The sequence below is a fragment of the Panthera pardus genome, unplaced genomic scaffold (assembly GCF_024362965.1).
Source record: "Panthera pardus isolate Hobbes unplaced genomic scaffold, ASM2436296v1 HiC_scaffold_20, whole genome shotgun sequence".
NCBI lineage: Eukaryota > Metazoa > Chordata > Mammalia > Carnivora > Felidae > Panthera > Panthera pardus.
In genome coordinates, this window is record NW_026526766.1 from 83,119,873 (window position 1) to 83,134,549 (window position 14,677).

The 14,677-nt window shown below is 40.3% G+C and overlaps 1 protein-coding gene across 4 annotated transcripts in view; it reads right to left on the bottom strand.

Annotated features, from left to right (window-relative positions):
* NR6A1 (nuclear receptor subfamily 6 group A member 1) overlaps nucleotides 1-14,677 on the bottom strand; it is a 230,481-nt gene that overhangs the window by 19,504 nt on the left and 196,300 nt on the right. For all 4 annotated transcript variants that reach the window (XM_019421169.2, XM_019421171.2, XM_019421168.2 and 1 more), the window contains 2 exons: nucleotides 7,083-7,138; nucleotides 364-518 (listed from right to left, as the gene is read on the bottom strand). In XM_019421169.2, coding sequence (XP_019276714.1) covers nucleotides 364-518; nucleotides 7,083-7,138 — 211 coding nt within the window. The remainder of the gene's footprint in view (nucleotides 1-363; nucleotides 519-7,082; nucleotides 7,139-14,677) is intronic.

Below are 14,677 nucleotides of genomic sequence, written 5' to 3' on the forward strand. Positions count from 1 at the left end.
CTCTTGCTGAGGCAAAGAAATTAGAACTTAATTCAATATTGTCAATGTGGTTTGTTTTATTTCAGTGATAAAGTAAATGAGAGAAAAGAGCTACATTTAAAATGTTATTTTGTTAGGTGAAGAACGTATGGGCACAGACAGCAGCTATAGTACTTTATTAGTCTGCAAAGAGACTGCTGACATTTTCAAGGTCTTCAGCAAAAAGCAGGCTGTGAAATGCTGTTCTGTGTCATCCTGGTCCGTCCCTGCCCCAAAGACTGAGGGAACAAGAGTACAATGGCTGAGACAGCCCAGAGGTTCCGTGTGGGTCTGCGTACTCTCTGGGTGATCCCTAGATGATGCTGGGTTTGCCTTGAAGCTCACCTGGAGGACAGTGTGGAGCCCGGTGAGGGCTGGTTGCTCTCTGAGGCCCTGTTCCCAGGGGAACTGTGGTCGCTGTCACCATGGTTGCTCCAGTGATTGGCCTCTTCCTCAAATTCCTGCCCAGACATGATCCTTTCGATCTCCTCCTCTGATATCTTTGACAAGGAATTGACACATGTTAGACTGGGTGCCCAGGATAACCTCCGTTCCTTCTTTAGGACTGAGAATGTATTTAAAACTCACATTCCTAGAACTCTCTAGAGAGAAACCCAGATTCCCTCTCTTCTACCTCCATACCCCACAGTCTCTCACTAATCTTAGGACAGCTCGGTTGCTTGCTTCCTAGCACCACAGCTCACCATAATTTTCCTCTTGTCCATTTACCCTCCTCTCAAGCCACAAAGTGTCTATGTTCTTCAACATTCCTCTTTGTCTTTGAGTTTATTCTTCCCTACCCCTGAAACACCACTCTTCAATAACAAACTCCTCCTTGCCTTTTAAGACCCAATTCAAATGTTACCTTCTTTGTGAACCCTCTATCGCTACCTAGACAGAATTTTAGGTCCTTCTTCTGTCCACTTACAATTCTATGGATTCTGAGATACGCAGAATAACATAGTGGTTAAGAGTATGAATTCTAGAGTCAGAGCACCTTTGTTCCAACACAGGTTCTGCTACTTTCTAAAAGTTGTACAATCTCAGGCAAGTCATTTACCTATTTTAACTTAAATTCCTTTATCTATGTGGTGGAGAGAATAATATCTGTCTCGTGGGGTTATTGTGAGGATTAAATTAGTTAATACATTATCACATGTTTAGAAAAGGGCTTAGCACATAGCAATAATTATGGAAGGCTGACAATGATATCTTCATCATCATTATTATTTTTATAGCATTTACGATAATGTATCATAAGAATACCCTCTATTAGACCTAAGGCTATGATTAGAACCTAGAAAAAAGTGCTCAAAAAATGCACGTTGGATAAACAAATGTTCACTTATTAAGTACTGTCCATGAAACTCCACATGGATTTTCTTAGTAAGAAAGACATTCCCAACCCTACTGAATAAATAAGAAGAAACTCTAGCTCAGACAAGTGAACTGACCTGCCCAAGATCACACTGTGTGCCCACGTCTGGGGAGGAGTTTGAGGAAGAGGCCAAAGTATCCAAGTATTCAGTCCCTGGCTCTAGCTATCATACCACACAGGGAGTGAGTAAACACATCTTCTATACAGTGTTTAACCCAGAGTTGAAGCTTAACTGGCTAAACTTAGCACGGGATGAGAGTGAGTAGTAAGGAGGAAAGGCCAGATACATTTTTATTTTTTGTTTCTATAGAAAGCCTGAGAGGACATTTTCTCTGAAATCTGAGTCAAACCTGCATAACTCTTTGTTCCAGCAGCCTGTGAGGAAACCTTGAGCTGCTGTGATCATAAATACAGGAGGCATTTAGAACTGGAAGCCAGCCAGCATACAGGACTTGGAGGGAAAACGAGAAACATTTAACTGGTACACAAGTTGAGTGACTGGTCTTAAATAACTTAGATTGTGTACTGAATTGGAGGTACGGTAGTCTTTATTCAAGCACATGTAGCAAAACAAATCTTTTCACTTAGGGATCTTTAGAACACTGAAATCACACATTGTGTAAGACACGTGAAGGGGCGCCCGGATGGCTTACTCAGTTAAGTGTCCGACTTCAGCTCAGGTCATGATCTCATCACGGTCTGTGGGTTCAAGCCCCACACCAGGCTCTGTGCTGACAGCTCAGAGCCTAGCGCCTGCTTCGGATTCTGTGTCTATCTGCCCCTCCCCTACTTGTGCTCTGTCTCTGTCTCTCTCTCTCAAAAATAAATAAACATTAAAAAAAAAAAAAAAAAAAAAGACATGTGAAGACAAAAGGTGCCATCAAACTGTAAGACATTTAGTGACACCCTGACTGAAGCAGGCTCAGTGATGGCAGTGAGAGGAAGACCAGAGCTTAGAGGGCATGGAAGTACTTGAGCGAGGTGAAAACAACCAGTCAGTAAGACTGGTTCCAGCTGGGAGACAAAGGTGTACTGTACCTGTCTCTTCCTATGGGTCCCATGGTACACTAGGCCATCAGTGATGCATTAAGGGGATGGAACACACCAGCAGTGCTTACGTCTAGGTTCAGACCTCATCTGTCATTTTCTACCTGGGTGCTCACTGTTGGGCAAGTCACTCAAGTTTTCTGAGCCTTAGTTCCCTCACTTGTAAAATGAAGATAACACCACCTCCTTCACAGTTCAGGATTCCCTCACAGGGTGCAAAACTGAGCCAGACAGACTTGGGAGGTTGATCTAAGATAAAGTTATGAGGTGCAAGTGCACAACAGTTGCTCAATTCTATCCCTTGTAATTAAGCACTTGGAGATCACAGCTTTCTCTTCCTAACAGATCATCTAAAAAAGTAAAAGACAAAAGAGGAAATTATACGCCTAGTAGCAAAATGTCAAATGTAACGAGAGATGAAATAGGAATGTTTCTCTGAGCATCAGCTACCTCAATTCTAGAGAGAACATAGGGTCTAGAGACATAAGCGACTGAAAAGCCCTGGCATGGTGGGAGAAGAGTACTCAAAAGTCATTGGGTAATACTGAGGAAGGTTCTTCATTGAGGAAATGCTTAAGAATTCTTCCCGGGGTGCCTGGGTGGCTCAGTGGGTTAAGCGTCCAACTCTTGATTCCTGCTCAGGTCATGATCTCACGGTTTAGAAGATCAAGCCCCATGTCTGGCTCTGTGCTGACAGCACAGAGCCTGTTTTGGATTCTCTCTCTCTCTTTCTGCCCCACCTCTGCTCGTGCTCTCACTCTCTCTCAACATAAATAAACATTAAAAAAAAAAAAAGAATTATTCCCAGTGGATAAACTTTCTGCTGCATCTAAATACAAAAAGAATGACTACAAATAAAGGCCACACATGAAAAGCCCACAGCTAATATCATTACTCAATAATGAAAAACTAAGAGTTTTTTTCCTAAGATCAGGATTACAGCAAAAATGCCCACTTTCGCCATTTCTCCTTACACGGTATTAGAAGTCCTAGCCGTTGCAATTAGGCATGTAAAAGAAATTTTTAAAAAATCTAAATCAGAAAGAAGCAAATTACCTCTGTTTATAGATGACATGATCTTGTTGTAAATACAAAACTCTAAAGATTCCACATAGAAAACTTAGAATTAATAAAAGAATTCAGCAGGAGCACCTGGATGGCTCAGTCAGTTAAGTATCTGACTTTGGCTCAGGTCATGATCTCACGGTTTATAAGTTCGAGCCCAGCACTGGGCTTTGTACTGACAGTGCAGAGCCTGCCTGGGATTCTCTCTCTCTCTCTCTTTCTCTCTCTCTCTCTCTCTCTCTCTGCCCCTTCCCCACTTGTTCTCTCTCTCAAAATAAACAAACTTAAAAAAAAAAAAAGAATTCAGCAAAGTTTCAGGATAAAAAAAAAAATCAATGTACAAAAGTCAGTTGCATTTTTATATACTAACAATAAATCTGAAAAGGAAATTAAGAAAACAATCTCAGTTACAATAGTATCAAAAAGAACAAGATATTTAGGAATAAACATAATTAAAGGGATGAAAGACTTGTACACCGCTGAAAGAAATTAAAGATATAAATAAATGGAAAGACAGCCTGTGTTCACAGATTAAAAAACAATATTGTTAAAATGTCCATAGGATCCAAGGTGATCTACAGATTCAGTATAATCCTTATCAAAATTCCAACGGCATTTTTTGCAGAAATAGAAAAAAAAAGTCCCAAAATTCATATGGAAACACAAAGAACCACAAATTGCTGAAACAACCTGACAAAAACCAACAAAGCTAGAGGCCTTTACACTTCCTGTTTTCAAAACATATTACAAAGCTACAGCAACCAAAACAGTATGGCATGGTACTGGCATAAGGACAGGACTATAGACCAATGGAACAGAACAGAGAGCCCCCAAATAAGCCCACATATGTAGAGTCAAAAGATCTTTGACAAAGCTGCCAAGGCTACACAACAATAGTCTCTTTAACAAGTGGTATAAAGAAACTAGATATTCATATGCAAAAGGATGAAAGTAGATTCTGATCTTTTATACTACATACAAAAATCAACTTAAAATGGATTAGACTTAAATGTAAGACCTGAAACTGTAAAACTCTTAAAAGAAAACAGAGAAAAGACTTCTTGTCATGTTGAGCTCTGCACTGAGCATGGAGCCTACTTAGGATATTCTCTCTTTCTCCCTTTCTCTCTTTCTCTTTCTCTCTCTCTCTCTCTGTCTCTCTCTCTCTCCCTCTCCCTCTGCCCCTCCCCTGCTTATGTTCACATGCACTCTCTCTCTCTCCAAAAAAAAAAGGGGGGGGGGCAGCAAAAGATTTGACTAGACAAAAACAGACCCAAAAAATCTTCTCCAAAGACATATAAACAGCACAGCCAACAAATACATGAAAAGATGCTCAATGTCACCAATCAGACAAATGCAAATTAAAACCTCACACCTGTCCAGAATGACATTAACAGAAAAAAACAGAAAATAAGAAGTACTAGAGAAGATGCAGAAAGTTGGAACCTTTGTGCACTGCTGGGTGGGAATGGAAAATGGTTGTGGCCACTATGGAAGACAGTATGAAGGTTTTTCAAAAAAGTAAAAATAAAACCACCATATGAGCCAGTAATCCCACTTCTGGGTATTTGTCCAAAAGAACTGAAATCAGGATCTCAAAGAGAGATTTGCACTTCCTTGTTCACTGCATTATTCACAAAGGCCAAGAGATGGAAACAACTTAAATATCCACCGACAGATGAACGAATTAACAAAATATGGTATATATCTGCAATGGAATATTATTCAGCCTTAGAAATCCTGTCATATGCTACAATACACTAAGTGAAATAAGGAAATCACAGAAAAACAAATACTGCATGATTCCATGAGGTCTCAAAAGTAGCCACACTCCTAGAAAGGCAAAAGTAGAATGGTGGTTGCCAGGGAATGGGGAGAGGGGGAAATAAGGAGTTGCTGCTCAGTGAGTATAAAGTTTCAGTCATAAGATGAAAAGGCTCTATATATAGATGAAAATGTGCATATAGTAAACAATACTGTACTGCATACTTAATTTGTTAATTTCATGTTATTTTTTTTTAACACACACACACACACAGAATACCTATGTATAGGCCAAAATGAATCAAATTGACTTTCAAGAAACAGATATGATTTGAATAACATGAATATAAATATTGGATTAATAAAAAGACAGAATGAATACAGCATACACCCACACCCCAATTGAGCGCATACACGAACTCATAATGAGTTCATGTGATAGGAAATGCTCCATATATCATCAGTGTATGTCTCAAAATGACTGAATTCCTGTCTTTCTCTCATATTCCCTCATATTCAATTAGATAAATCCTACCAATTTTACCTATTAAATATCTCTTGAGTCTATTCTCTCCCCTTCAATCTATACTATCATTGCCCTACTTAAAACCACTATCTATATGTCTTGGCTAGACTTCTGTAAAACCCTCTGAATTGCTTTTTCTCTGCCCCCAGTTTCACTGGCACTTACTCAGCTCCTCACAAACCATTTCTACTATTAGAATGATCTTTCTAAAATGCAAATCTGATTCTCTTTCTCTTTCTCTCTCTCTCTCTCTCTCTCTCTCCTTAAAGCTTTTGGTGGTTGCCTCTTGGTCCACACCAATAATCCTTGAGGCATGGTCCTGCCCACTGGTGTCCTGAGGGATTTACATATTGGGTCACACACAGATCCAATTTTCTTCCTTCATAAAGTTGTTCTTCTGCTGGCAAGTAAGAAAAAGTGGTGTAGGCTGGTCCTACAAAGGCTTTACCTAAGGAACTATAATCAAAGAGAGTTCAAGGCTACTCTCTAGAGAACAGATTCCAAACTCAAGGAATTTGCCTTCTCTTCTGCCACTCCATTACATGTGCCCAGTGCTCCAGCCTGACTGAATAAACTCCCTGTGATTCCTTAAAGATTCATCTTGTGGTCTTTTTACATTCTGTTCTGTCTAGCAGTATTACAAGATACTCCCCATTCCTTCCCAACATAACTAATTCCTCCTTTTCCTTCAAGACTCAGTTGAAACTCTCCCTTCTCTAGGAAGCCTTCCCTAAATGTCTTTAGTCCCCAACAATGGCTCCAATCCAAACAGAAAAGAAGTCCCTCTTTTCTGTACTCCCTAGATATCCCCTGTTACTACTCACTGTACTCTGAATGTCTGTTTACACATCTGTCTCTTCCACTAGACTGAGTTCACAGTACAGAGGACCTGTACAAAGTAAGTGCTTAATAATATTTGTGAGATTAAATGGGTATTATCATTCCTACTCTACAAACAAGGCAAAGTAATCTTACTGATTTCTGCCAGGCTGTTTTAATGACATAAAAAAATTCTCTGGATGGTTTAAAACCAGAATTGAGTTGACTTCCTGTGAAATCCTTGGGAAGGGTTGAGGGAATCACAAAAAGAGCTTTAAATAATTATCTTACATATTTAAGATTTTCAAAGTACTTTCATACCAGGCTCTAAAAGCAGTTTTACAGGAATGAAAACAAGATGGCTCCCCCAGCAGGAGATGAGAGGATCAAGGATAAGTAGCTATGGGAACATGTGGAGCCCTGGGTTTCCAGGATGGATAACAAAGAGTGAGGCCTAGAACTCACCTGGACCGGCCCAATGCTCTTATTCCGGCCTCCGGGCATGCCATCTTCTCTGATTGCTGGAAGGAAACATAAGCCAAGACAGTCAAAGCATACTCACACAAGTCTAGGCACTTTAAAAAGAGAACTTATGTGGCCCAAAGTACAAAGTAATGATTGGTGAAATCAAGATTAAAAAACAGGTCTTTCTAGACCGAAAGTATATATACTCTTTTCATTATTCTAGGCTACCTCATAGGCAACAGATACTTTTGGACCCCCAAGGCAATGGACACACACTGTACACAATGCATACGTTTAATATTTCAACAAAGATGACAGCCTTATTAGTAGTCCCCCAGTTACAAATATCCCACCAGGATGATGCATCTGAAGGCTTCAGTAAATTTAAAGAGAGGGATAGAAACAATATTTCTATTTAAAAAAATTATTTATTTGTTTTGAAAGAGAGAGAGAGAGAGAGAGAAGCAGAGAAAGGGGGAGAGAGAATCTCAAGTAGGCTCTGCTCTGTCAGTGCAGAGCCCAATGCAGGGCTAGACGATCCCACAAACCAGGAGATCCTGATCTGAGCTGAAATCAAAGAGTGAGATGCTTAAACCAACTAAGCCACTCAGGCACCCTGAGAACATTTCCATTTTTAGATATTTTGTTTTATTTCCAGGCTAAGTTGCAGTCTAATGTGTAGGATGAGAAAAGGTTCTTTGTTTTTTGTTTTTTTTAATTAATCAAAATTTTGACCTGATTGTTTTCTCCCTATAAAAGCAGTCAGTAGAGTTCCCATTGCAATTGTTTCTTATTCAGGTGATTCCACAAAAGGAAGAAGTTATTTAGCAATAAAAAGCACCCTTTAAATAGTACCAGTGTTATTAGGCATAATAGCTACTAATACTATTGCCATTACTGTTTATGGAGCACTTAATATGGGGGCACAGAAGAGAAACTCCTGATCTATAATTATAGAAACACTATGGTATCTGGCAAAACTTTCTGGCAAAGATGACTTCTGAACTGAGTCTTAAAGGATGAATAGGATTTACACAAGCAGTAAAAGGGTGAGTGAACAGTACACAGAAAAGCTTCAAGTTGAAAGTAAGCATGGAGTATTCTTTCTGGTAATTTCCAAGTGGTTCATCCTGGCTAAAGCTTGTGTGTGCGTGTGCATGTGAGTAGAGTAGTAAGAGGTGAAGTTGGAGGCTGGAGAGGCCAAGTGGGGCCCAATCACCGATAGCCTTTAACGGCAGGGTAGGAATATGGACTTTAGCAGAGGAAGCTGAGGATGAGATGGAATGCAGAGGATGGATGTGGTCAGGTTGGCATTTTCAAAAAATCTTTACGATGGCCACTGTGAAGGTTGGCTTGGAGGAGGCAATGTTAACAACAGAAGTAAGCTAACAGCATCATGTGTGAGTAAGCTTTGCTGTGTGTATGTGTGTGTGTGTGTAAAATAATATACCTGCTTTCAAAAAAAATAATATTGGGGCGCCTGGTTGGCGCAGTCGGTTAAGCGTCCGACTTCAGCCAGGTCACGATCTCGCGGTCCGTGAGTTCGAGCCCCGCGTCAGGCTCTGGGCTGATGGCTCGGAGCCTGGAGCCTGTTTCCGATTCTGTGTCTCCCTCTCTCTCTGCCCCTCCCCCGTTCATGCTCTGTCTCTCTCTGTCCCAAAAATAAATAAAAAACGTTGAAAAAAAAAAAATTAAAAAAAAAATAAAAATTAAAAAAAAATAATAATAATAATATTAAGAATCTAGAAAGTCCTTGGGGCAGGATTGAGGGTTCCAAGCCTAACACTCAGTTCATTTTCCTTAAAGCAGATATCATTCTCGGTATCCTTAAAAAATTACACAGTTCAGAATTAGACAAAGTTGGGTCTAAATCCTGTTTTTGCCTGGTCTATGTAATTACACACAAGTTTCTTCACCTCTCTGAACCTCAGTTTACTAAAGAATAGAGGGGCTACTGGAACCTATCATACTGGGTATTGTGGGGATTACTATAAAATAACATAGCTAAAACATCAAGCATAAGGCCTGGCACATAAAGTAGGTACTTAGTAACTAATCCTTCCCTCTATCCAGCCTCTTTTCTACAAACACCGTAGCTAAAACACCAAGGATCCATTCTCAGCTTTGCTGGAGCCTTAACATCTTCATCAGGAAAATGGAGGCAACGTAGTCTGCTTTACAAGGCTGCTGTGAATTTGGAGTGGGAAACATACACAGCCTGTATTAGAGCCAGATGCATCCTAGTTTTTGTCTGGGAGCAATCTTTCAACCTAATTTCAAGTTCTAAAATTCCTTAAAATTCCTTTTCTGCTGTTCCAGGGTCAGTGACAGTGTTCACACACTTCTATTTCCAATACTGAGTTCTCCATGTCTTTGCTTCAGCTCACAGAATAAAGATCATTGGCAGATCCAGTACCAAACACATTTTAGTTGTCTTGTAGGTGAGGAAGGAACTCAATATGTTTTTCTTTTCGTTTAGAGGGCCACAAGTCTTAAAGATTTACATCTCACCAATATTTTGTTCTGATACTTAAAAGCTTATGTTGTCCCTCAACCCCACCTGAACTAAGGAAACTCACACATGATGGACATCTACTGTGTTTTAGGTACTATCCTGGGTAAAACAACCCATGAGGAAAGTACTAGTATTGCTCCCACTGAACAGATGAATCTAAGGTTCAGAAAAATGAAGTATTTTGCTTATGGCAACAGAAACCAGACAGCAGAAGAATTAAGGATGGCACCCAAACTATTAGACTAAGCCCAAATTTCTTTCCACAACTAGTTTTTCCCATTGTACCTGCATACCATTGGGAGAAACAAAATTTTAGGTGGTGCATAGATAAACTCTCAATTATACATGTATCTTAATAGGCACTAAAAAAAATACTGATTTTCCATTCACTGAGATGATAAAAATTCCCTTGGAAAATTAACTTTGATTTTAAAAAATTTTTTGATTTGGGGCACTGGGGTGGCTCAGTCAGTTAAGTGTCCAACTCTTGATTTCAGCTCAGGTCATGATCTCATGATTTGTGAGATCGAGCCCCCCATCAGGCTCTGCACTGACATCACAGAGACTGCTTGGGATCCTATCTCTCCCTCTTTCTCTCTGCCCCTCCCCTGTTCATGCTGACTCGCTCTCTTGCTCTCTCTCAAAATAATATATAAAAAACACAAATAAAAAAATTTGATTTAAAGAAGAATATAAACATTAATACTGGTTTGATCAAAGATGGTAAAATTCGTCAAGATGGCATGAAACTACCTGAAGTGTGTGAAATAATAGAATGCGTCACAGTGCCTCTTTTAAAACAAGAACTTGGATCATATTTTAAAGCTTCTAATGTACCCACATATATGGTATCACATATGATCCTCACAACAACCTTGGAAGGTGCCCTAATTATTACTATCTTAGTAATTTGAAAAAAAAAAAATTTTAATGTTTATTTTTGAGACAGAGAGAGAGAGTGGGAGAGGGGCAGAGAGAGAGGGAGACACAGAATCCGAAGCAGGCTCCAGGCTCTGAGCTGTCAGCACAGAGCCTGACGCGGGGCTCGAACCCACGAACTGTGAGATCGTGACCTGAGCCGAAGTCGGACGCTTAACCAACTGAGCCACCCAGGCGCCCCAATCCTATGTAGTTTAGAGATGAAAACACCTGAAGCTCACAGAGGAAAAGGGACTTGTTCAAGGCTACTCAGGGAAGAACTGACAGAGCTGAGATTTCAGTTTAGGTCTTCTGATTCTAAAGCTGTGCTTGCTCCTTGATGTTACACTGAGCTAAGAGCAAGTTTCTCAACAGGGCTGAGAATCTTTCTTGTGGTGAACTGATACTGATTTAAAAAAATAAAAACAAAGGGCTTCCAGATATAACAGGAATGGATTTTGCTCCACTTCTTGTCCCAAGCCCAAGAATGGCAGCAGCTATGGTTCTCCTATCTCTGCTCAAAAGAAGCACAAAGCCTTTTTCTGTTCTGGAACTCACATACCTATCATTCTTCACTTAGGCCTGGGCAGCCAACCCAAACCCAGAAGCAGAAAGACGAGTAAGACACAAAGTTAACTACATCAAAACCCACTGGTGGCTCCCTTTGGTCTATGAGCTAAATCCCAGCTTGCCAGCTTGGCATTTAAGACACTCCTATGATCTGGTTCCTCTGGGGTTCCCCATCTTCATCTCTTGTCACAAAATTTACACTGTAACTACAGAGAACTATTTGTTAGTCCTTGAACATACCATGCTGCTTTACACAGCTTTTCCTGTTTACATATTGTTGCCTCTACTCAGAAAATAACTTTCTGGTGGGAAAATCTAGCAGCATCACCTTACTCAAGTGACACCACCTCAACCAAGTGATTCAAGTTAACATGACCAATAATGGGACAAAGTACACCATGCCCCCTTGATATGATGCATGAAAAGGACACATCATCGCTTTTGTGGCATTCTTGCCAAAAATGCATGACCTAACGTAATCGTGAGGAAACTGAAAAACCCAAGTTGAGGAATATTCTACTTGTTTTCTTCAAAATTGGCAATGTTATTCAAGACAAAATAAGACTGAGGAACCCTTTCAGATTAAAGGAGACTGAAGAGGGTGCGTGGGTGGCTCAGTCAGTTAAGCATCTGACTTCGGCTCAGGTCATGATCTTGCAGTCCGTGAGTTCAAGCCCTGTATTGGGCTCGGTGTCGACAGCTCAGAGCCTGGAGCCTGCTTCGGATTCTGTGTTTCCCTCTCTCTCTGCCCCTCCCCCCACCACTCTCTCAAAAATAAATAAACATTAAAAAAATAAATAAGTAAAGGAGACTGAAGAGACATAAAAGCTAAATGTAATACACGATCCTGGATTGGCTCCTATATTACAAAAAACACCTTGCTATAAAGGACACTGAAATAAGTGGTGAAATTTGAATAAGATTTGCTAATCAGATAATAGTATTATGCCATATTAAAATTTTTTATTATTCTTTAAAAATTATTATTTTTAGAGAGAGAGTGTGAGTGAGTTCAGAGGCAGAGAAAGAATCTTAAGCAGGCTACATGCTCAGCAAGGAGCCCTACATGGGGCTTAATCCCACGACCCTGGGATCATGACCTGAGCCAAAATTAAGACTTGGATGCTCAACCGACTGAGCCACCCAGACGTCCTTCCTGGTTTTGATAACAGTACTGTGGTCATGTTAGAAACAAAGAAGAATGATGTCTGTAACTTCCTCCCAAAGAGTTAAGAAAATACATACAAACACACACACTTTCTCTCTCTCCCTCTCCTCTGCTCCTTCTTCCTCTCCCAGCCTCCTTACTTCCTTTCTTTCTCTTTCTCTCTTCCCCTTCCCTTCCCTCTCTCTTTCTCCTTCTTGAAGAGAAGGAAGAGGGGAGTGGTTTTTAAAAAGCTCTTAAGGGGCTCCTGGCTGGCTCAGTCAGTGGAGCATGCAACTCTTGATCCTGGGGTTGCAAGTTCAAACCCCATGTTATGTGTGATTACTTAAAAATAAAATCATAAATAAATAAAATCATAAGCAAATAATAGCTGTTTAATTTTATAAAGAGCTTGAACTTCTATGCCTTCAAGATTCTGCTCAATTATTCTTTCCTTGAGATTTCTCAGCGCTCCATTTTTATCCTGATAAAGCAGTATGGCAATGCCACAGGTTTATTCTCACAATGCCATTCTACCCACATCACCTTCTCCAAGTTTTCCTTAACCTTTTTACTTTTTAACCAGTTAACTAATGAGTTATGAGACAACAAAGTTAGGGAATTCTGAATTTTCTCACATAATTTTTTTTTCACGATTCTTAACTGACATAAATTTTCTCATAAGGCTCAGTGTAACTTCCTCTTTCCTCCGACGAGACTAACAATATTTCCCCCATCCTGTTTTGTGCCCTGGTCCCCCTACCAGAGTAAATCCACCAAACCAGAAAGCATCTTACCTAAGCGGGACTTGGCCATGGCCCTTAAGGGGCACACTGTCTAAATGGTGGAAACAGAGAAGTTAAGAGACAAAGACAGCACAAGATGATCGGGGCTACGGCGGAGGGCAAAAGGGGCTGTGGAAGTCAAGGAGGGTCATCTTTCCGGTGAGAGGTGGTATCAGAGAAAGCTGCTTAGAGGATGTTACAAACAAAAGCTTAGCCTCCAAAGAAAAGTATACATAACCAGGTGAGGAGATGGGGATAAACCATTCTGGGGACGATGAAACTACATGGGGAATGTGAATTGTGTGGGGAGCAGCAGAGGGAGAAGGGAAGGGAGGAAGTGGCTGATGCTAGAGTCAGAGGGGCTTTGAAAATCACTCTGAAAAGCCAGAATTTATCCTGAAGGCTGCAAGATGGGTGAGGAGGTAATGCTTGGGAGGTAATGGGCTGGGTAGTGAAGAGGGACAGATGGGGCCCAGCCTCCACTCACTATCCTTATTTAAATTTCCCTCACTGCTTTGCTAATTAATTTCCTGACCAGTCAAATTCCATATATGAAGAGATATCTATGTTTAGAGACAGGGGACAAGAGAGGGCTGGCTCATACATGGCGGTTGAGTTTTTTTGAACACTTAAGTTTTCAAATTTTGAAGTTTAGACTTAACAAAAGAGTTGCAAAAAAACTAGTACATAGAAACCCTATATACTCTATACCCAGCTTCCCTGTCTGTTAACATCTTACAAACCACAGACTATTCATCAAAACTAAGAAATTAACTTTGGCATAGTATGATTGACCAAAATATAAACTTTATTCAGATTTCCCCAATCATGTTCCCTTCTGTTCCAGAATCCAATCTAGGATCCCATACTGCATACAGTTGTCATGTCTCCGTAGTTTCCTCCAATCATTCTTAGTCTTGCCTTGTCTTTTGTGACAATGATACTTTTGGAGAGTATTCTGTATGTCAGGTATTTTGAAGAATGTCTTTCAATTTGGGTTGCCCTGTTTTCCCATAAGTAGATTGGGAATGATCCATCCCTGGGTGTATATATGTGTATCTGTGCCCCTACTGTAGAATATCAGGGGGGTATATGTGTAAATATACTGGTGATACTGACCTTGCTTGGCTAAAATGGTATCTGTCAGAATTCTCTACTGAAACTTATTACTTTCCCCTTTGTAATTACTAAATATTCTGGGGCTATGCAAATACTGTTTCTATTTAAAACTATGCTCTCTATTTTAGCATCCATAAATGGATCCTGCCTGCAGCAATTATTACTGTTGTGTTTAAGAAAAAATTTTTTTAATGTTTATTTATTTCTGAGACAGAGCATGAGTGGGGGAGGGGCAGAGAGAGAGGGAGACACAGAATCAGAAGCAGGCTCCAGGCTCTGAGCTGCCAGCACAGAGCCTGACACGGGGCTTGAACTCACAGACCGCGAGATCATGACCTGAGCCGAAGTCAGACGGTCAACCCACTGAGCCACCCAGGCGCCCCTACTGTTGTGTTTTAATGGTGATCTTCTATTTCCTTCATGCCTTCTACATTTATTAATTAGAATTCTTCTATAAGAAAGAATGGTCATTCCTGTATTCAGTTAGTTCTATCAGTAGGAACTCATGGATATTTTATTCTTTGAGTTATAAACTAATGTATAG